We start from the raw sequence: 24085 nt of genomic DNA on the forward strand, positions 1-24085 counted from the left end.
GACAGCCTTACCAGAAGAGTTGAAGCTGTTATAGCTGCAAAGGGTAGGTCAACGCAATATTGAACCCTACGGTCTAAGACTGGGATGCCATTACAGTTCATGTGTGTGTGTAAAGGGAGGCGTCACAATACTTTTGAAGATATAGTGTATATCATCAGGGCCTGCCCAGGTGGCGAAGAAGAGTATGGGTGACCCCGAAGGAAGGAACATAATATGGCACTGCGGGGACAGAGTGGATGCAGGGAGCTCAGCCCTCACATCACTGAAAGAGAGATACTGTAAATGTGTCATAATGTGGAAATTTGCTATGTAAATGCAGGCAGCTCTTACCACCCTTTACTTCCGCTTTAAGCAGAACCCTTGGCATGGCTGAGAAGTGATAAACATGGATTCCAAATATCAAAAATCTTCACTGGCCAGTATATACCGGGCTGATATAATGTGAAATTTCAGGGAATAGGACATATACACAGTATGAAATTCCAGCTCCTATCAGGAATTTTTTTATAATGTAAATGTGAAACAATTCCCCTCTTCTGGCCTATACTCAGTAAAAGACCCATCAACATCTAAGAATTACACATCAGGAATGCATTTTGTATTTTTCATGCAACACTGAAACTGAACATGTTTTACTCTGGCAGCATGAGATATTAAAATATACTTATACTTAATAGACTGCTCCTGGGTAGCACATTGATTGAATACTGCTCTGTTTAAAGTGGTTGTAAACCCTTCTATATACCCAGTGAAGTCGCTGGCTTTAGGTGATACGCGGAGATGAAACAAATCCTCCTATATAAGTTGTACCTGTTTATCTGCAGCCTTCTCTACATTCCCTCAAAGTGCTGAATTTATAATGCTTGTCTGAGAATTCAGAAAAAAGGGGCGGAGAGCCGAAGTTACCTTCTGCAGAGCTCAGTGAGGAGAGTTTTGAGAGCTGACTGGAAGCAAAAGACACCCCCCCCCCCTCACACAGCTCACAGGAACAGTGCTGAGGCTGTCACTCTGCTGGAGCTCCCTCCCCTGTCACCTTTTATCTCTTGGTGTCAGGAAAACTTGTCAGAAGTGATTAATGCTGATAGAAGAGGAAGGAGACAGCAAACAAAAATGACACTTAGTGCTTTTAATTGAGACAAGTACACACTATAGAGGGATATGCTTTGTCTGAGGTTTACAACCACTTTAGGTGACTAGCGGTTGTCCAACATCTTTCAAAAGACAGCTTGACTGAGTCCAACTACCAAAGACCCTTGTGTGGACAAAGACTAATTTGCTGGCCAGATGGTGATACAGGAACCTCCTTGTCCTCTGCAGGGAGGGAGACGTGAGAGTTTATATAAAAACTGTCCACAGCCTGAGCAATAAATAATTTTTTACTCTGAGTGTTCTGGGTGAGATTTGTTTTTTGAGCAAGGAGTCCATCACAGGGTGGGAAAACGACTTCTCTCCAGTGTGAAGCCTTGTATGCCTGGTAAGAAGAAGTCTTTTTGAAATACATTTCCTGCAAACCGTGCATGAATATGGCTACTCCCCTTGTGAGCCTTTTCGTGTATTGTAAGAACCGACTTCCTGGAAAAACATTTTCCACATTCAAAACATGCAAATGGCTTTTCCCCTGTGTGAGTTCTTGCGTGCGCAATAAGATTGGCTCTCAGAGAGAAACACCTCCCGCACTCTGAGCATGAATAGGGCTTCTCCCCTGTGTGGATCTTCTCATGCCTAAGGAGGTTTGACTTCTCCGAAAAGCGCTTCCCACATTCCGAACATGAAAAGGACTTCTCCCCTGTGTGGACTTTTTCATGTCTAATAAGGTTTGATTTTTGGGAGAAGCATTTCCCACATTCTGAACATGAAAAGGGGTGCACTCTCGTGTGAGTTCTTTGATGTGAAACAAGGTGGGCACTCTGCTTAAAGGACTTTCCGCAGTCCATACAGGAAAATGGCTTCTCTCCCGTGTGAGACCTCTGGTGTGTAGCAAGTTTTGATCTTTCACTAAAACATTTTCCACAATCTGGACATGGTATGCCCTTCGAACATCCATGATCTTCATGCATTGCAACGGGTTGAAAATCATCAGAAAACCACCCCCCATGTGAAAAGGGACCAGATGACAGATCTGCACTGTAAGGTGCTGGATGGAGATTAGGGATAATGGAGCTTTCTTTTGTGGAATCAGATATGATGTCATCCTCATCTTCTAGTTCACAATCTGGATAAATAATAGAATGATTCTCTGTGTTATTCCTTAAATATGGTTCATCTGAATGAAATGGAAGGGAAATAATAATGGTTAAAGTGTCACTAAACTCACATCATAAAAAAACTATCAATAAATGGTGTATTATATGCTTTTCATACTCACTCAGTCACTATGAGATTCGTTTTCTGTATTCTGCAAAAAACCTGGTTGATCCTGCTGCTCTTCATCTCCCCCTCCTGTTCATATACCAAATTCAGCTAGGGATTTAGCAGAGCAGCATTGGCAGCTCTGCACATGCTCAGTTTTTCAGTGAGTTTCTTTGCTAAGCATTTCCTCCCTATCACATCGGAGCAGCCCATGTGACTATAGAGTCATACATGTAGGTGTATACACAGTGATAAATGACAGGCCACTCCCTCCCTCCTCCTTCAGGTCCACTAAACAGCTAAACACAACGTGTGTGTGTGTGTGGAATAAATGTAGACTGATGGAGGCTTCACCTCCCTGTTATTCTAAGACACAGGCTAGAGGGGCGTGACACAGATTGTGACTGGCAGAAATCCACCCACACCATGTTATTTCCACAAAATAATAAAGATTTAATTTCAAATATATATTTGTATGACAATTTAAAACAGTTTATGGATATTAACTATTTATTTTTACTCTGTATTCCAAAGGCTGTTCTTTATTTTAAAAATGTGACCAGGATAGTGTTATCATGGAAAAAGCCCAATCCTCCATCTGTATCAGCGTGGAAGGGTGTGGTAAATAGGGCTGCACCTTTATACAAAGCTACATACATTAGCAGGGGCATACAACAAAAATTTGATAAAGTGTGGGGCAGTTGGACGAATAGTGAAACTACGGTGGCGGATTGAGTGGCACCTAATAGAATGTACCTGCAGTGGGTTTTAACGTGTGTGTAACTTTCTGACATATCTTAAATCTATCATTGACGGTTATTGTGAAAAGGTGGCCTAATCATTATTATCTTGTTTTTTTCACCGAGCGAAGGTCTGGAGGAAAAAGGAGAGAGTCAATGCTGAAGAAATGTAAATAGTTTCTTTTTGTGTGTGGCCCAATGGGTCTTGCATGTACCTGTTATGTTAAAAAGTAATAAATAAAACTTTTCAAAAAAAAAAAAATGTGACCAGTAGCAGAGGGCTAGAAGCTCCTCCTGCTTATGTTTCCCTGCAGACTGGCTGGGAAAGGGCTGGGTCATGCAACAGCTGTATATTGATTAGGAAAAAGGTACTTAGATGTTTTATTTTATTCAAATAGTTACAGTGCCATCATTCACATACAGAAATAGAAGGGACAATGTAAATTAAACAGTGTGTGTAGTATCACTTTAAAAACTTTAAGGAATATTGTCTAAAAGTAACTGAGATGTCTGTAAGAAAGTGCTATTCTGCCTCACCCCTTCTAACACGGGCCTCAAGGAGCGCACAGAATTCGTTGGAAACCTACACGCTCCATCCACATTTTTTTCATTTTAAAATAAAGCTATACAAATTTTCAGTGAACAGATTCTTCCCAGTCATCTTCCAGGAGAGCAGATAAGAAAGTGAGACTAGACCCAGCGGGTCAAAGAAAATAACAACCATCTTTAAAAAGAACCTGAACTGTGAAAGCTGCATCAAAAAAAACACAAGCAGGAGGAAAAAGCACTAGTCACCAATATTGTCTGTGGTCTTCCTGCAGCTGGTCTTTTTCCCATTACTGCCTTTGCATGTCTTGTTCTGTACTTTGTCTTTGCGTGGGGGTGGCCATCTTAGTAGAGGAGCAGAGCTTCGCTTCCTTGTGTCAGAACTGTACCACTGATCACTGGTGATCAGATAACTGATGGGGTAATTATGAAAAAGCAGCAAAAGAGGTGGTGAAAGCACAAATCCACTGAATTAATTGAGCAAAAGCAGAGAGATGCTTCCACTGCAGGTACAGTTTCCTCTCCAGCAAGGAAAACAGCAAGAAGCATAGTAGTGACATCATGAAATCCTGGTTCACACTAGTGCAACTTCTGATGCAACTTGGGTCGCATATAACATTCAATGTATGACAAGGAAAATCTCATTGTTTTCAATCAATGTGACTTAGAATGGTGCGATTTTGGAAAAGATCCCTGCACTACTTTGGTTTTGATTTACAGTGAGACTTGGCCCCATAGCCACTTGCCAACCAGGCTTTTTCTAGCACTTTTTGTTTACAAGCCCAAACATTATACATTTTTTTTTTCTTTAGCAAAGTCCCTAGGGAATAAAATGGTAATCGTTGCAATTTTTTATGTCACACAGTATGTGCGCAGCGGTTTTGCAAACACAATTGTTTTTAGAAAAAAATACAGTTTAATGAAGTGAAAAAAAAGCAAAACGCAATAGTTACCTAAATTATTTTTGTATACTGTGAAAGATGATGTCACACAGAGTAAATAGATACCTAACATGTCATGGTTTAAAATTGCGCACGCTTGTGGAATGGCGACAAACTTCTCCATAGGCGATACTTTAAACGCCTTTCTAAGTTACCTGTTTAGAGTTACAGAGGAGGTCTAGCGCTAGAATTATTGCTCTTGCTCTAATGTTCACAGTGATAGCTCACATGTTTGGTTTGAATACCATTTACATATTGCGTGCATGACTTACGTATGCGTTGGGCGTGATTATAGGAAGGGAGCTGTGATTATAGCTGGGGGAGGGAAGGGGAAAGGAGGTAGAGCAGGAGCTGATCATGAAAAGAGGAGAAAGGAGACAAAGTGAGATTTGAGTGTTACCTGGTCACAGAAAAATGATACTCCAACTAATGTCTAAGCACACTCCACCTCAGCTTTGGTCTCCTACTGGCATCTCTCCTCACCAGATACACAAGATGGTCAAAAAGTTAGATTTTGTCTCCAGACCAGCCCTTCAGTAGAAAGGTTCTCCCTCCCTAATTTGCTGCTATTCTTCTCTCATGTGCTGTCCAGGAAGATGACTGATGAGTACTACTACAGGCTGGTTGTACTGAAGTTTATCACTGGATCGACTTCTGTACAACCAGACTGCCTATAGATGGATCCCTGCTGAACCAGCCGAGATTCAATCCATCTATGGGCAGCTTAAATCTAACCCTGCCAAAAAGGATTATTGAAGAGTCAGAACAATGACCTATCATTTGATAGACAGATATGGTTTGAGTGTGTGTGTAATATGTGGCCATATTCACAGCCCTCGGTAATTAAAAGATAAGGCTGCTTTCTTTCAAGAACAATAGATCACTGTTGTAACACCCTAGTAGTATCACTCATTCTGTTTACATTTCTTCTGCATTAGTGCTTAGGCTGTTTTTTGAGGAGGGAGAGGGTAGTTTGCTAGTTGGCCTGCAACCTAGCAGAGACTTGGATCAAATCACCAAGAAGCAACTTGTACTTTTAGAACCTTTAATTCTACCAGCAGTAAGTAGAACAAGTGAGACTTTATTTACTGCAGTTCATCATGCTGACTAACACATTTTTTCCATGCAATACAACTATCAACTACAGTCCCTTGAAATTTTCCACATTTTGTCATGTTACAATCAAAAACGTAAATGTATTTTTTGGGGATTTTATGTGATAGACCAACACAAAGTGGCACATAATTGTGAGGTGGAATGAAAATTATATAAATATCTGAAAAGTGTGGCGTGCATTTGTATTCGGCCCCCTTTGGTTTGTTAGAGAACCTTAGTGAACAAACAGCATCATGAAGGCCAAAGAACACAGCAGACAGGTCAGGGATAAAGTTGTGAAGAAGTTTAAAGCAGTCTAGCCCAAGCCATCTCCTCTTCAGTCTATAATGAATGCCACTGCCAGACTCATCCACCTTACCAACCCCGCTCAGTGTTCGCCACTCCTCTCTGCCAATCCCTCCACTGGCTTCCCATTGCCCAACTAATAAAATTCAAAACACTAACAATAACATACAAAGCCATTCACATCCAATCTCATCTTCAAATATCCTCCCAAGACCTTATGCTCTCTAGCTCCCTTGTCTTCTCCTCCCATGCTCGTCTCCAGGACTTCTCCAGAGCCTCTACTATCCTCTGAAACTTACTACCCCATTCTGTTTGGCTATCTCCTACTCTGACCATTTTTAGGTGATCCCTGAAAACTCATCTCTTCAGGGTGGCCTATCTTGCCTCCAGCTAACAACCAAATCTTCTACTCCCCTCATCAGTTCTTCCCTCACAGTCCCTATCTTTTGTTTCACCAGCCCTTCCCTCTTAGATTGTAAGCTCGCAGGAGCAGGGCTCGTCTAACCCTCTTGTTTTGAATTGTACTGTTGGTGTAGTGTCTCCCTACATTGTAAAGTGATGTGCAAACTGTTGGCCTTATATAAATTCTGTAATATTATTATTAATAAGTTATAAAAAAAAATATCCCAAGCTTTGAACATCTCATGGAGCACTGTTTAATCCATCATCTGAAAATGGAAAGAGTATGGCACAACTGCAAACCTACCAATACATGGCCGTCCACCTAAACTGACACGCTGGGCAAGGAGAGCATTAATCAGAGAAGCAGCCAAGAGGTCCATGGTAACATGGAGGAGCTGCAGAGATCCACATCTCAGGTGGAAGAATCTGTCCACAGGACAACTATTAGTCGTGCTCTCCACAGATTTGGCCTGAATGGAAGAGTGGCAAGAAGAAAGCCATTGTTTAAAGAAAGCCATAAGAAGTCTCGTTTGCAGTTTGCGAGAAGCCATGTGGGGGACACAGCAAACATTTGGAAGAAGGTGCTCTGTTTAGAGGAGACCAAAATTGAACTTTTTGGCGTAAAAGCAAAATTTTATGCGTGGTGGAAAATGAACACTGCACATCACCCTGAACACACCACATCCCCACCGTGAAACATGGTGTTGGCAGCATGATGTTGTGGAGATACTTGTCTTCAGCAGGGGCAGAGAAGCTGGTCAGAGTTGATGGGAAGATGGATGTAGCCAAATACAGGGCAATCTTAGAAGAAAACATGTTGGAGTCTGCAAAAGACTTGAGACTGGTGTGGAGGTTCACCTTCCAGCAGGACAACAACCCTAAACATACAGCCAGAGCTACAATGGAATGGTTTAGATCAAAGCATATTCATGTGTTAGAATGGCCCAAACAAAGTCCAGACCTAAATCTAATTGAGAATCTGTGGCAAGACTTGAAAATTGCTGTTCACAGACGTTCTCCATCAAATCTGACAGAGCTTAAGCTATTTTGCAAAGAAGAATGGACAAAAATTTCACTCTCTAGATGTGCAAAGCTGGTAGAGACATCCCCAAAAAGACTTGCAGGTGTAATTGCAATGAAAGGTGGTTCTACAAAGTATTGACTCAGGGGGGCTGAATACAAATCCACGCCACACTTTTTACATATTTATTTGTAAAAAAAATTGAAAACCATTTATCATTTTCCTTCCACTTCACAATTATGTGCTACTTTGTGTTTGGCTATCACATCTCACTCCATTAGTCTCCTCACGCATCACCAATTTACTAACAGACATATCAGTCTGGATGTCATATCACTTCCTCAAACTCAATCTATCCAAAACTGAGCTCATAATATTTCCTCCCCCATGTGCCCCTTCCCACGACTTCCCTATCAAGAGCGATGGCACAACCATCCACCACTGCATGCCAGAATGCTAGATGTAATCCCGGACTCTGAACTATCCTTTCAGCCCCACATCCAATCACTGTCCAAAGCTTGCCGCCTCAACCTCTGCAACATCTTCAAAATACGCCCCTTCCTAACCAATGACACCACAAAACTTCTAATCAACGACTACTACAACTCCCTTCTCATTGGCTTACCTTTACATAGGCTATCCCCTATTCAGTCCACCATGAACACTGCTGCCAGGGTGATCCACCTTACCAACCATTCAGTGTCTGTCACTCCTCTCATCCCCCACAGCTATTACCTTTTGTATCTCTTGACCCTCCCTCTTAGATAGTAAACTCTAATGAGCAGGGCCCTCTGATTCCTCTTGTATTGAATTGTATTGTAACTGAACTGTCTGCCGTCATGTTGTAAAGCAATGTATAAACTGTTGGGCTATATAATAATAATAGTTATATTATTCACCTGTGCTATTCTCTGGAGAAGTTTCCTCCTCTTTAATCGTCAGATGGTTTCTTTTGTCCTCAGATACAACATATCGAGTCTCTCCGGTGTCTGTGAATAAAGATGAGATTGAAGCCCCCTGTACTGACATGTATGAGAGACCCCAGAGAGTGTGTGTGTGGGGAGACTGGTCACGTCTCTTGGCTGGTAACACACAATGACATGATGTGAGGAGGAGAGCCGGAATCTAATAGAGGCTGATGGCTCCTTATTTCCCCCACTGTGCACATAGGGGGAGATTTACTAAATCTAGTGCACACAGAATCTGGTGCAGCTGTGCATAGTAACCAATCAGCTGCTAGGTTTTAGTGTCCAAGCTTAAAGTGGTTGTAAAGGAACAAGGTTTTTTTAACCTACATGCATTTTACGCATGTAGGTAAAAAACCTTCTGATATCTCCCTGAGGAAGTCATGAGGTGTGACGAAACACGTAGGAGGGACCTGAGAAGCTGACGCAGAAAGGATTACTAGAGGCGCAGGACAGTGTACGAGCCACGAACGAGTTGTTCTTATTGCTAGTACTGCAAGACTGCCAGCAAGTAACTAACCTGGCTACTATACATATGTTCTATGATGTCAATGTGAGTGTTCATTTGGCACATGCTTATTAGGTAAAAGTTTTTTAAAACAATAAAGCACTATAGCATACCCTTATTATTTTGCATGATCATATTGAGCTATAGAGCTGGAGATCGCTATATGCAGAGCGAGAAGTGTGGGGCATGCTGACAATTAATCCAGTAATGATCAATATATAAAATTAAGGATAAATCTTAAAGAAGTATGAACTACCGTATTAAGGTAAGGGTACATCTTAAACGGTGGGGGTGGCACATTGTTACGAGTAAACTAGTAAGCACGGTGGAATTTAATGAAGATATCTATTAAAGTGGTTGCTAACCCACTGTAATAAAATCTTCTTATCCCCTCTGTATCATAACAACATGTGTCCCTGTGCCTGTGTAATGTAATAAAAATCTGCCGATCTGTACCTGTATAAGCTGCACTCTTGCCGCTCAGCTGACATGTCAGCTTCCTTGTTTCTCTGACTCACAGCTAGAGTTAGACTGTTTTAGTATCACAACCTGCAGATTTACACAGTATATTTTTGCACAGAGAAACTGAAATTATCTCTTTTTTACAGTTTTCCTATAGAGACATTTATCATATGCGATTGTGGATATCGTTTGGTTGTGTATACATGTTTATGTATGTATTATGTGTATACATGTTATATGATATAGACACATTTGCACCCCCCCCCCCCATACTTGCCTGAGCCCCCTCTCGATTCCGTGATGTCCACGAGAGCCTTGGCTCTCCAGGGACTCACACTCCTGATTGGCTTTGACTGTCATTCACAGCCAGTGAGCCAATCAGAAGACAGAGGGGGCGGAGCCGAACCATGGCTCCCTGTGTGGATAGACACATAGAGCTGTGGCTCAGGAGTGTGCCTGCTTGAGTGCCCCCATACCAAGATGCCTGGCGTGGGGGCACCTGGCAGGAGGGAGGGACCAGGAGCACCGTCGTGGGACCTGAGAAGAGGAGCGTCTAGGCTGCTTTGTGCAAAACCATTGTACAGAGAAGGCAAGTATGACATGTTTGTTATTTTGGAAAAAAACAAACAAGACTTCCATACCGCTTTAATTGAACAAGCTGAAGTTAGAAGCTCATTGGTTACTATGCAGAGCTGCACCAGATTCTGTGTGCACCATTTTTAGTAAATCTCCCTCCATACAGTTTTCCCATTACTGCCTACTGACAGAGGAGGGGGGAGCAGAAGAGATTGTTGTAGTGACTAAACAAGGAGAATCTGGCACTCTTCTCTGGATTTAGTGTTTATTACTCACCTGCACTGATCTCTGAATACGTTTTCTCCTCTTTAATCATCAAGTCGGTTTCTTCATCCTCAGATCCAATGTATCTCTGAGTGTCTCTGGTGTCTTCAGGTTCTATGAATAAAGATGAGAGTGAAGCCCCCTGTACTGAAATGTATGAGAGACTCCAGAGAGTGTGTGTGGGGGGAGACTGGTCACATCTCTTGGCTGGTAACACACAATGACATGATGTGAGGAGGAGAGCCGGAGTCTAATAGAGGCTGATGGCTCCTGACTCCCCCACTGGGCACATACTGTCTCCCTATTACTGTCTACTGACAGAGGAGGGGGGAGAAGAAGAGATTGTTGTAGCGACTGAACAAGGAGAATCTGGGACTCTTCTCTGCATTTAGTGTTTATTACTCACCTGTGCTTTTCTTTGGAGGAGTTTCTTTCTCCATATGTGGCCCATCACCTCTTACAAGCGTCTCTTCTGCTTCCTCTCTAGCTTTTGTTACAGAAAGAATACAGTTTTCTTCCTACATAACCGAGCAAAAAAAATTAAGAAAAAACTTTAACTGTTGAATTATATCAGTGACTGACATTGGATATAAGCAATGTTGCTTCTGTAATGATCACAAAGGTAGTATTCAGTTTTGAACTCTATTTACCTGATCCTCCTGAGGGATCTCCTGATGTTCCTGTGTGGAATCCCGGGAATACAGAGTACGGGAACATCTCTCTGGGGTATTTCTGTTACTGGATCCATCTGTAGGAAACAGACACACAGACTGAATACATTGTTTCTATGTCTTTATATGAGAGGATGTGTGTATCTAGGTGGATACTCCATACTCTTCTCTCTTTTACAAGAAATGAAAGTCTCCTCTTACCCGGTGATGTGAGGGGCGGCCGATTCTCCATCATGACATCTTCACACAAACTCTTGTGTCCTTCTAAATTCTCCCACTCCTCCACAGAAAAACACACAGTACCATCCTGACACCTTACAGGAACCTGACACACACACAACAATACAGTCACCACCAAGACCTATCCCTTCAATTATAATGTCCCTTAATTCCAAGCACCACTCACCTCTACAGCCAGCAGCTCAATGATCTCCCTTGTGAATTCTCGAATCTTCTTGTTGTCCTTACTTATAGAGTGAGATGGGGGCTCTATAACTGAAATTCGAGTCTTCATCAAACTGGATGTGACCAAGCCATCAGAAAGTTTAAAAGCTATATAGTTCTATATTTAAAGCAAAAAAATACTTGGATTATGACACCACCCAAACTAAAGTAAACATTAATAATACATTCCTACTACAGTGTCTTTCACCACTCTGTGTGGTGAGTATTTTCAGCCTTGGTAGATGACTTCATAAGGATCTACAGGTATCTAATAAGCAGGTATGACCAGTACACTGGGGGGGGGGGGGGGGGGGCGTGGCAACAGCCTGGTAAGATGGCCGCATAAGTTCTCAGCTCCTGTCTGTTCCTGGGCTCTACCACATATACGCCGATCTCTAGGCATCTCTCAACCCATTCTGAACACCTGCTCTACCATCAGAGATGCGGCGGCACCGACAGGTCACGAATATTCAAAAACTCTCCAGCCTCTTCCCATCTATGAGAGCTGGTCCTCAACAAAATGGCGGCTGAGTCATGACTGCAGATGCAGATCCCGAACTTCCATCGGCGGCCCTGGCGCTACAACGGCAACACACAGACACAATGATCTCTGCAGGAGACTCCTTGCAATCTGGCAGCTCCACACCATCTACCCAGAGCCCAACCAAATCAAAGCCCAGATGAGATTCAGCTGAGGATGACCCACTGAAGGAGGTGAGCAACATACAATCCAAAGCACAGTCTAATGTTGCACAACTTGACCCGTTTGCATCCTTTCCCACATCAGGACAGCCTATTTCTGACCCCACTTTAAAAGAGATGCTAGTATCCCGCACATCTATTCAATCGGATATTCTATTCTCTCTGAACCAATGCCAAATTGAAGTATGTGAGTTAGGAGGGAGAGTGAACCAAGTGGAAGACAAAATGTGTGAAGTGACCTCCTCATTCAACGCCCTAGTTGACTCACATACATCACACCAAAATGACCTGATGTTCCTGAAAGCCAAAGTGGCTGACCTTGAAGATAGGTCCTGCCGTAATAACTTAAAAATCAGAGGTATACCTGAAACAGTACAGACCCATCAACTACCTCACTTTGTGCGGGACCTATTTAAGGCAGCGGTACCCAATCTAGCGTCAGGAGGATCTTACCATCGATAGGATCCACCGCATTCCTTCCTCCCTGCAGAAGTATCTCATGATGTCCTAATTCGGATCCATTTTTTCCAAGCAAAAGAAAAAAAATCTTAGAAGCGTTCCACCATAATGATTAGATTCCAGCATAAGCCGATAATATCCAGGTTCTACCAGATTTTTCCCAATACACTCTGCAACTTCAACGCAAGTTAAATTCTATCACTAAAGCTCTGTGAAACAACAAACTTATCTACAAATGGAAGTATCCAGCCAAGCTGAGTGTGACCCACCAAGGAAAATCACACCTCATTACTTCATCAGATGAGGGTCTTAAGCTTCTCAAACAATGGGAAATTATTCTTGAAATACAATCTACTTCCACTAATCCCTCACGTCAAGGGTCTAAGCGCATTCAATCTGGCTGGCAAGTAGTGTCCATGAAATCTTCGAAGCCTCAACAAAACACCTAGAGACGACATCTCTACGTCCTCGCCCGGTTCCAGAAAGGAATCCTGAAGCTAAATGGAATACTTTCCACTGTACCCTATACCCAACAAAAATTTGCAGTGGACACTTCACTCTTGGTTCTACATGGACCTTTTCTTTTTACTTGTTCTTTTTCAACGTTTGGTTTGGGCAAGTTACGTTTTCTGTTTTTCGTTGCAAACCTGTGCTAATACTACAAGAATTTCACCCGTTTCCCCTGCCCAATTGATTCCAGTTACAACCAGGGGACCTGACCCCATTTGTGATATGACCTTTGTATTCTACTTCCTGACATCATCTTGGCTGTATGACTTAGACTGCATTTTATATATCTCCAGAAATAACTTTCATCCAAACACGGAAAACATCGACACCTCCTGACACTCCCACTTTACCACCCAAGATTACCTTCATCCTTCAAGACTTCTATTTGATCTACAACAATGCTATACATTTCACCTCGATACATGCAAATGGGACTTAAGCTCATGTCCCTAAATGTCCGAGGCCTAAACATCCAGCGAAGCGCCACTCTCTATGGAAGGAAGCAACTTCCAACAAAACTGATATCATTGCTATACAGGATACCCACTTCCACAAAGATTCCACACGTCACTGCTCCCACAAGAACTACCCACACATTTTTCTAGCATCGACTCAAGCCAAGAAGAGGGGAGCCATGACGGCTGTTAGAGACCCTGTCTCTTTCATTATCTAATGCTATTTTGGAACCGGAGGGTAGATAAATCATACTCATATGCAACATTAATATTTGTATATATACTTTGGCTAACATATACGCCCCAAATTCACATCAATTAAAATTCCTGTATAAGCTATTTACCATAATCTCCAAGGTACGTCAGGGTTATCTTGTTGTGTGCGGAGATTTCAGTCTTGTAGCAGACCCTATCATGGATGCTTCCTCACGATCAAAATCCCACTCACCATCCCTGGGGAGTTTTATTCATACTGAGGACATACATGATGTGTGGTGCTGCCAACATGCAAATGAACACGATTTCACGTATTTTCCCCCGCAACACAATTCATATACCTGCATCGATATGTTTCTGGTCAACAAGTTACTTCTACAAAAGGTAGCCTCGTCCACCATATCCGATACCCTGTGGTCAGACCATGCGATCATATGCATATCTCTGGTGGAGGTCGACTCCTGTTCACCTATGTACCCGTGGCGTTGCAACAATTCTATAATTCAAAACCCTGAATTCCAAAAAACCATTGACGATCAACTTGACAAGTTCTTTTTACACAATAGCCTTCCGGACACCAACCCGTTCACAGTGTGGAAAGCTCACAAAGCCTTTGTGAGAGGTCTATTGATCCAAATTGGCTCCAGAGCTAAAAAAAACTCTACACCACCAAATTAGATGCTCTATTATCTGAAATTCATTCTTTAGACGCTTCAAACAAAACATCCTCATCTATTACTACAGCAGCTAAACTACTACAATTATGTAACAACTTGAGAAGGCTACTGTGTGAACAGCATGACAAATACTTGAAAAATGAACTATTAGGCCCTTAACAATAGAGCTAGAAGAATCCTAGCAAACAGATTGAACTCCCAGAGAACCAAAACTAGGATTCCAAACATCTTTCATCCACACACTAATGAAAAGATTATAAATCCTCAAGCAGTGGTGGAGGCATTCGCTGATTACTACGAATCACTCTACAACTTGAAATGCGATCCTAACACGCCACAGCCAGCCTACCCCTGGGCAAATCACCAGGCCCTGACGGCCTAACCAATGAATACCTTAAAACCTTTAAAGATATCCTCGCTCCCTTCCTATAGCCAGTTTTCGCTAAAGCCTCTGAGACTGCTTCCCTTCCTTCGGAATGGCTAAAAGCACACGTAGTGACCCTCCCGGAGCCAGGGAAAACTCCAAATATGCCTGCAAATTTCCGACCAATCTCCAGTCTAAATTCAGACATAAAAGTGTTTGCAAAACTCTTATGCCGCGTACACACAACCGGACTTTACGGCATACTTTGTCCTGCAGACTTTACGATGGACTTTCCAAATGAACGGACTTGCCTACACACGATCAACCAAAGTCTGACGGATTCATACGTGATGACCTACGACTGGACTAAAACAAGGAAGTTCATAGCCAGTAGCCAATAGCTGCCCTAACGTCGTTTTTTGTCTGTCGGACTAGCATACAGACGAGCGGACTTTTTGACCGGACTCGAGTCCGTCAAGAAGATTTGAAACATGTTTCATTTCTAGGTCCGTCAAACTTTTGGGGAAAAAAAAGTCCGCTGGAGCCCACACGCAATCGAATTGTCCGACGGACTCCGGTTCGCCGGACCAAGTATGCCGTAAAGTCCGGTCGTGTGTACGCGGCATAAGCCACCAGACTTCTAAACATCTTACCCACCCTAATCAAACCAGACCAACTAGTGTTCATCAGGGGGAGACAAGCAACCGATGCTACCATACGCTTGATCAACCTTATCTACCATACGGAGATGAACCGAGCGCCTTCTCTGTTTCTTTCTATCGATGTGGAGAAGGTGTTCAACCGGGTCCATTGGGCTTACATGTCCGCAGTGCTAACCAAGTTCGGTTTTAAGGGCCCTATTTTGTCTGCAATTCTAGCCCTCTACTTTACCCCATCTGCACATGTTTTTACGTCTGGTGTAATTTCTAAATCCTTCCCAATAACCAACGGCACTTGCCAAGGATGCCCCCTATCCCCATCAATATTCAATCTCATGATTGAACCCTTGGCAGAATCTATCTGCTCCCAGCTCCGTTTTTCTGGATTCACATTCAACCATAGACCCCCATAAAGTAACTTATTTGCCGACGACGTAATCCTAATACTGACCAAACCTCTCATATCACTCCCTTCTGCCCACCAGATCCTTCAAACATTTAGCAACATCTCATACTGTAAAAGTACATTTTTCTAAATCTAATTTTAGATCTAGGAGTCCATATAGAATCTCGGGAAACAACTCTCATCACAACTGCCATTTTCCTGGACTGACAATAGTATCCTATATTTGGGAATCACCTTAACCTCCTACACCTCTAAACTGGCAGATGCCAATCTTAAACCTTAAATCCAAACAGTACACGGAGACACCCAGTGACTTTTTAAAATTGATATGTCCTGGTCTGGAAGACTGGCGGCATTTAAAATGCAAGTCCTTCCCAAAATTTTGTATATTTTTTGCACACTCCTGATCCCAATGCCCTTACATTATCTTGCATCACTGAAATCAATACTGAAAACCTTCATCTGGAAAGGCAAACGAGCTAGATGCTCATGCCCCCACCTTATCAAACACAGACAAATAGGCGGATTTGGATTACCAAACATAAATGATTACCTTTATGCTTCACAACACGCACCCCTACGCCACTGGTTCCAGAATTCACAAGAGATATTATGGTCAGATATTGAAACTACACTTACAAGCATCAATAAACTGGAAACCTTTAAACATGAAATCCTTCCCCCTACCTACTCGGGCTTTGATGCTAGCATGGAGAAAGCTAATTTCCCAATCAGTTCAAGACCATCTCCAACACCACATCCGCCTCCCACTAAGATCATTGGAACTCCTTATACCCTGTATAGCTCTTCAGCAATGGGATGAAGCGGGTATCCACTGGATAAATTACCTATACCAAAGTAACCAGCTGAAATCTTTTGAATCCCTACAAGCAGAGTATGATCACCCCAAATCTGCCTACTACTCATACATGAGAGTATCTAGTTTTCTATCCAAACACGCTCCTCCCAGCCTGCAGATATCTAGTAAGATCTGGAAATTCCTTTGCTCTCTACACCCTACTCAAAAGGGCATATCCCTATTTTACAACTCTTTACAACATAAATTGATCTTCTCTAAAACACTACCTATGCTTAAATGGGAAGATCTCCACACATCTTTCCCTGAGACCCAAAGGATTAGAGCTATTCGTTGTAACTATACATTGACACACTGTGTAGCCCACTGGGAACAATCACAAAAGCTGCTAACCAGATGGTACCCAACTCCATTCCAAAATTTTCCAAGTCCCATTCTCTTCTCTGTTGGAGGGGATGTGAACAAGTGGGTAATCTCATTCACACCTTTTGGTCATGCAGAAACCTCACTAGCTTCTGGAAGAAAATATTCTCCATCCTCTCAGAAACAAGGGTTTTAACCAACCCCAACCCTGCTCTCGTAATCCTGCACCTGGGCATAGATAGCTTCCATCGTAGTCTAAGAACTGTTGCATTACATTTTAGTGGCAGCAAAAACTGTTATAGCTAGGCATTGGACTAATAATCTGGCACCAACCCTTCAGAAGTTGTAGATTTAACCAGCATACAATTTTCATACAAAAAATATATTCCCACATGATTTCCAAATGTGCATTATTCAACAAAATGTGGAAACCTTGGATGGACAGTAAATACTATGTTAATGTCTTTTCATAACATATACTGTAAAACCTATTCTTCTCTCTGTGTGATCTTCTCTAATTACAATTGATTCTGTGATTGTTTTACTAAGTGCATCAGCCCTTTCCCTTCCCCCCTTGTAATGTAAATATGCTACCAAAGTTCTTTGGTTGTATGTATATCTTTGTATAATCTTGAAAACATATAAAAACATTGACATATAAAAGGTCAGGGATGGGGAATGGATGAGTTTACTTCTCCTTAAGTAGAGATAGATTGATGTCGCATGATGCTCCCAGAATCTTCCTCCGCTCCCCAGGCAGGTCTGTGTTTTATTAATATAGATAAGAGTGTTGTCATGTGACCTCCAGGAATCCTCCTCACCGGTCAGGTCTGTGTTTTGTTGATAAAGAAAAGAGGGATGTCATGTGACCTCCCAGAATCCTCCTCACCTCTCCGGTCAGGTCTGTGTTTTATTAATAGAGATAAGTGTGATGTCATGTGACCTCCCAGAATCCTCCTCACCTCTCCGGTCCATTTTATGAAAGTGGTTGTAAACCCATTTTAAAGAAAAAAAACTAACACCTGCAAGACAAAGGCATAATGAGTTAGTATGCCTAGCATACTAGCTCATTATGTAATACTCACCTGAGATCGAAGCCCTCGCTGCGGTGCCCGTACACAGCATCGGCCGGCGACATCACTCCCAGGGGTTACTTCCGGGTATTGCGGCTCTGGCGCTGTGATTAGCCGGAGCCGCAATGACGTCACTCCCGCGCATGCACGCAGTAACGGCACACTCACTGAGCCGTTGCTTCAGTTTGTGTCAGTGCGCATGTGGCGATGACGTCAGCACATGCAAATACAGGGGATATCTTCTAAGCCGTGCAGGTTTAGGAGATATCCTGGGTAGCTACAGGTAAGCCTTATTATAGGCTTACCTGTAGCACAAAGTGGTCTGTAAGGGTTTACAACCATTTAAATTGAGATAAGGGTGAGGTCATGTGACCTCCCATAATCCTCCTCACCTCTCCAATCAGGTCTGTGCTTTAATAGAGAGAAGAGCCATGTCAAGTGACCTCCCAGAACCCTCCTCACCTCTCCGTCAGGTCAGTTTTATTATTAGAGATAAAAGTGAGGTTATGTGACCTCCCAGAATCCTCTTCACCTCTCTGGTCAGGTCTGTGCTTTGTTAATAGAGATATGAGTGATGTCATGTGACCTCCCAGAATCCTCCTCACCTCTCCGGTTAGCAGGTAGATGATTTCCAGAGTGAGGTTTAGTATTCGCTCAGTTGTGTAACTCCGCTCTGTATCCATGCTTAGTAAGGTAATCTGTTCAGCGGTGACCGTACAGAGTAACGTTCTTACCTCCAACAAAAAGCAGCGCTATATACATGAAAAAAATATATATATATCTGGAAGAGAAGAAAGAAAAAAGAAATAAGTAAAGAGGGGGGGAAGGAGAAAGGTAGGGGAAGGAATTGAAAAAAAAATTGTGTGCATTTTGACCCTTCCCTTAACACCTGCACAGGTAAACTCCTCTCCTTTCACCACACAGATAGGATCACATCTTTCATCAACACCTTTCTCATCCAGTTACCCCTAAGTACCCCTCTTGCCAACCCCTATCTCCCATTTCCACTGAACCACATTACTGCGTCTCTCTTGAGGGAACCTCAACCTTATAACAAATTATGGTCCAAGCAAATTCACGTCTCTAAATGTTAGAGGCCTGAATGTTCTGGAAAAACATTCTAGGCTACTGTCAGATTTGAAAAAGTCACACATACTAACAGTGTTTCCACAAGAAACTCACTTTGTGTCATGAAGATCCTGCCAGTAACAGGCAGATTAGACCCATCGGTGCACGATTGCGGGCGTCTATGCGCACGCGCACATGCATTTGTTAGTGTCTGGCGGGTTATTTAAACCTGTCTGGGACTTGCATCATTGCTGTTTGCTCTGCAGCTCTGTGTATGTGTTCCCTGAAAACCTGATATCTGCTCCTGTTTTGACCCGGCTTGCTTTGAGACTATTCCTGTTATCTGCCTGTACCTGATCCTTGGCTTGTTTGACGATCCCTCTGCCTGCTCATTTTGCACCTCTGCTGCCAGCATGCTTATCGACCCGGCCTGTCTGACTATCCTGGACTCCCATCCAGTCTGCTGAGCCTGTCTGCCTGATCCATCCAGTCTGCTGGGCCTGTCTGCTGAGTTGTCCAGTCTGCAGTTCCTGTCTACTGATCCATCCCGTCAGCTGTGCCAGCCATCTGATCCTTCTGCTATTGATCCTGCCAGGCACTCATACCACTCCGCACTCCTGCACCCCTGTCACCACTACCAGGGGCCCTCGAGTCGGAGGATGCTCTGCAATTCGGGCTCACCCTTTAGGTACGTAACACTTTGTTTGGAAACTTACAAAGAAAGATTTCTCCACAGTAAGTGGATCTAAAAAAAATCTAAATCTAAAGGAGTTAATACACTTTTAGGCTTGAAACAAGACAATCAAGGCTGCTTTATTTTTGTGAAAGAGGGAATCTGCCATATCGTAGTTTCCTGAGCTAAGGTCTACTTCCCTAATTTAGACCAACTGCCTTTCCTGCATAACCTAATTCCACAATTGCTAGAATTTGGAGAAGTTGTACTGCTGATGGGGGGGACCTTCGCCTTTCACCCCCTCCTGGACATAGCTAAGGATTCTTCCAACGGTCTTTCTCCTACTTCAAAAAAGTGGAACTCACTACATTTAATGAATCCTTGGATGATTCTCCATCTACCAGGTGAAAGACTTGAAGTACTACTTACTGACACACAGACAGATTTCATACAGTTATGCCGCGTACACACGAGTGGACTTTTCGACAGACTGAACTCCAAAGGACTTTTCGATGGAGTTCCAACGAAACGGACTTGCCTACACATGATCACACCAAAGTCCGACTGATTCGAACGTGAAGACGTATGACCGGACTAGAATGAGGAAGTTCATAGCCAGTAGCCAATAGCTGCCCTTGCGTCGCTTTTGGTCCATTAGACTAGCATACAGACAAACAGATTTTTCTGATAGGACTCGAGTCCGTCGGAAAGATTTGAAACATGTTCTATTTCTAATGTCCGTCAGATTTTTCGACAGACAAGGTCCGATGAAGCCCACACACGATCGAATTGTCCGACGGAATCGTTCCGTCGGACCTTTGCTGTCGAAAAGTCCGGTCGTGTGTACACGGCATTATAATCCAACACAAGGACCTTTCTCTGGTCTCCGAGACATCTATTGACAAGTCTTAACTCTCTGATCACGCCCACTATTCATCTGGTACTACGTCTGAACGCTGCTGGTCCAAAACCTGCCTCATAGCATTTAAATGAATGGTTGCTTTAAGATCAGTTAGTAAAAACTGACATTGAAAGGTCATTAAAAAAAAACAACTTAACATTAAATGAACGTTCCAAACAAATCCCCAACACATACGGGAAGCACATAAGTGTGTAATCTGGGGAATCCCTTTTCAGAAGGGAGCACGGGGAAAGAGAGACAGGACTGTATATGGTGATAAACAGGAGAAGAGAGAGAAAGGAAAGAAGGAAATGAAGAAGGGGGGGGGGGGCAAAGTGAGGAAGAGCAGAAGGAAAAAGGGAGAGAATGAGACAGGAAATAAGAAAGGGAAAGAGAGAGAAGGAAGGAAGGAAGGAAGGAAGGAAGGAAGGAAGGAAGGAAGGAAGGAAGAAAGAGGAAGAAAAGTAGGCAAAAAGGAAGAAAAGAAGGACGGGAGGGTTAAGAGGAAGGAAGAAGAAAGGGAGAGAGGAAGGATGGGAGATAGTAAGGAAAGAAGGGAGAGAAGAGGAGAGGAGAGGAGAGGAATGGGAAATGAAGGAAGAAAAATGAAGGGGGAGGACTTTAGGGAAGAAGGAAAAGGAAGGGGGGGGGAAGAAAAATGAAGGGGGGGGGGAGGAGGGACGGAAGGAAGGAAGGAAGGAAGGAAAAGAGGAAGAAAGAAAGGAAGGAAGGAAGGAAGGAAAAGAGGAAGGAAGGAAGGAAGGAAGGAAGGAAGGAAGGAAGGAAGGAAGGAAGGAAGGAAGGAAGGAAGGAAGGAAGGAAGGAAGGAAAAGAGGGAGATGAAAGAAAGGAGTAAAAAGGAAGGAAGTGAGGGGGGGGGAGGAAAGAAGAAAACAGAAAGAAGAAAGGGTAACCAAATATATAATAGAAGGAAAAGGGAGGGCGGGTGAGGATGAAAGAGGAAGGAATTGAAGGGGGAGGGTCAGACATCTGACATTAGGAAACCATTCAGACATCAACAAGAAGCCAGTCACGGCGCCATACTGATTTCTGACCCCACAACAGGACTCTCCATCTCCTCATAAGAAGACCTGATTACCTCTTCCTCCAGGACGAAGACCAATCCCAGCCCAGGAAGTCTCCTGAGGTAATCACCTCCCCCTCCCCCCCTCACCTTTCTTCCCTGGTTCACCACAGAACGTCAACCGCGCTTCTACTGAGGACGCGTCTCCTCCTCTTACACGTCACACGTTCGCCCTCTAGTGGTAGCTTTGCCTCCATACAGTCACTGTCAGCTGGAAGAGTATCCAATCACGCTGCAGGGCGTCACTATGGCAACCAGGAAGCGGCTGCGCAGTCGTGGAACGCACACAGTGAAAAATGCAAGAGCCTTAGGGCAGAAGTGGGGGAGAGTTTCCTGTATAGGGGGCAGAGAGAAGAAAATAGACAGGTGTTGAGGGCTGAGGGGTTGTATGTATATCCAGAGCGATCAGTCATAATTATTTAAAGAGGTTGTAAACCTCCATGGGGAAGTTGTACCTATTGGTAAGACTATAATAAGGCTTACCTATAGGCATAGTTCCCAACTGTCCCTGATTTGGAGCAATGTCCCTCATTCCTCCTCATTTGTCCCTCATTTTGGTCTGATCTATATAGTTGTAAATAAAATGCACTTTTATCTTTCAAAAAGTGTTTCCCAGTGCTAAACTTTTCATCCAAATTATACATTTCTGAATTTGTACATTTTAGAAGCCAAAATAAATGAATAGTAGTGGTAAAACAAGTCCCTTGTGGATTACATTAACTTTTTCTTTGGTTAATTCTCCTTTAACCACTTGAGGTCCGGGCCATAGCCGAATGACAGCTACAGCGCAGACCTCAATCTCCGGGAGGACGTCATATGACGTCCTCCCCTATGCACGCGCACCGCGCGCACCCTGCAGGGCGCGCGGTGTGCGCGCTGTGATCACCGAGTCACGGAGACTCGGATGATCACAGATCCGCGTAAGGGGCCGGTCCCGGCCCCTTACCATGTGATCAGCTGTCAGCCAATGACAGCTGGTCACATGATGTAAACAATAGCTCGGTGATCGGTTTCGTTTTCTCCTCACGCTGACAGCGTGAGGAGGAGAAAAAAGCCGATCACCGGCTTATGTCAAAGGGACATCGGTCCCGAAGAGGAAGGAGGCACAGATGCCTCATCTGTGCATCCAAGTGCCCACAGTGCCCACAAGTGCCACCTATTAAAGCCCACAAGTGCCACCTATTAAAGCCCACAAGTGCCACCTATTAAAGCCCACAAGTGCCACTTATCAATGCCCACAAGTGCCATCTATCAATGCCCACAAGTGCCACCTATTAGTGCCACCTAGCAGTGCTGCCATCAATCAGTGCCCAATCAGTGCCCAACCGTAGAGGTGATCAAATACCATCAAAAGAAAGCTCTATTTGTGGGAAAAAAATGATAAAAATTGCATTTGGGTACCGTGTTGTATGACTGCGCAATTGTCATTCAAAGTGCGACAGCGCTGAAAGCTGAAAATTGGTCTGGACAGGAGGGGGGTTTAAGTGCCCAGTAAGCAAGTGGTTAAGGGGGTGTGCCAGGGGGCGTGTCCTATGTCTACATACATTTGCTAGTAGGTGTCCCTCATTCCTATCTCAAAATGTTGGGAGGAATGCCTATAGGTACTGTAAATATCTCCTAAACATGCAACATTTAGGAGATATTTACCATATACACTGCCGCCGACATCATTGGCGCATGCGCACCTAAGGAACAGCCCGCTAAGCCGTTTCTTTAGGGCCCGTGCCATGATTGGCGGCATGCGCAGGAGTGACGCAATCACAGCTCTAGGCAATCACAGCACCGGAGCCCGCAAACCCGGAAGTAACTCTGGGAAACATGTCGGCCGTGTAAGTATGGTTGCCACCTCATCCCTTTAAACCCGAACACATATTAATTACACAGGTTTTATGGCTGATTAAGGTGGTAATTAAACTCACTTGGTGCCTTATCTGCATTTAATTAGCCTCAGAACCCGTGTAATTCAAAGGTGTTTGGGTTTAAAGAGATGAGGTGGCAACTCTACGTGTGAGTGGTGTGGCGGTGCCGATCCAGGGCATTGTTCTAAGGTGCGATGCATACTAGCTCATTATACCTTTGTATTGCAGGTTTGTTTTTTTTTTTTGGGGGGGGGTTGGAGGTTTACAACCTCTTTAACCACTTCACGCAAAACAACGTACCCGTACGTCAGTACTTTGACACTAAATACCGGGGTTATGGCAGCAGCTAGCTGTGTTTCTCTTTAAGAGAAAAGTGGTCTCCGCGGTGGATTCACCAGGAGATCACTTTTATCGGTGGCGGGAGAGGTGAGCACCCCCCTCCCACTGCGCTCCGGTCGTCTCTGCCTCTTACCGGACCGGCCGTTAGCGGCGGAGACGATCGCGTCCTT

The 24085-nt window shown here is 43.6% G+C and overlaps 1 protein-coding gene across 1 annotated transcript; it reads right to left on the minus strand.

The window, feature by feature from the left end:
* Positions 1-1111: 1111 nt before the first annotated feature.
* LOC141106523 (uncharacterized) lies at positions 1112-21859 on the minus strand. Its single transcript, XM_073597356.1, is given in 10 exon segments — positions 1112-1529; positions 1532-2263; positions 8300-8389; positions 10188-10289; positions 10582-10693; positions 10826-10923; positions 11048-11171; positions 11253-11408; positions 18597-18772; positions 21733-21859. Coding segments are annotated over 9 exon segments (1686 nt in total). The 5' UTR covers positions 18675-18772; positions 21733-21859; the 3' UTR covers positions 1112-1335.
* Between the last annotated feature and the right edge of the window lie 2226 nt (positions 21860-24085).

This window comes from Aquarana catesbeiana, linkage group LG08 (assembly GCF_042186555.1).
Source record: "Aquarana catesbeiana isolate 2022-GZ linkage group LG08, ASM4218655v1, whole genome shotgun sequence".
NCBI lineage: Eukaryota > Metazoa > Chordata > Amphibia > Anura > Ranidae > Aquarana > Aquarana catesbeiana.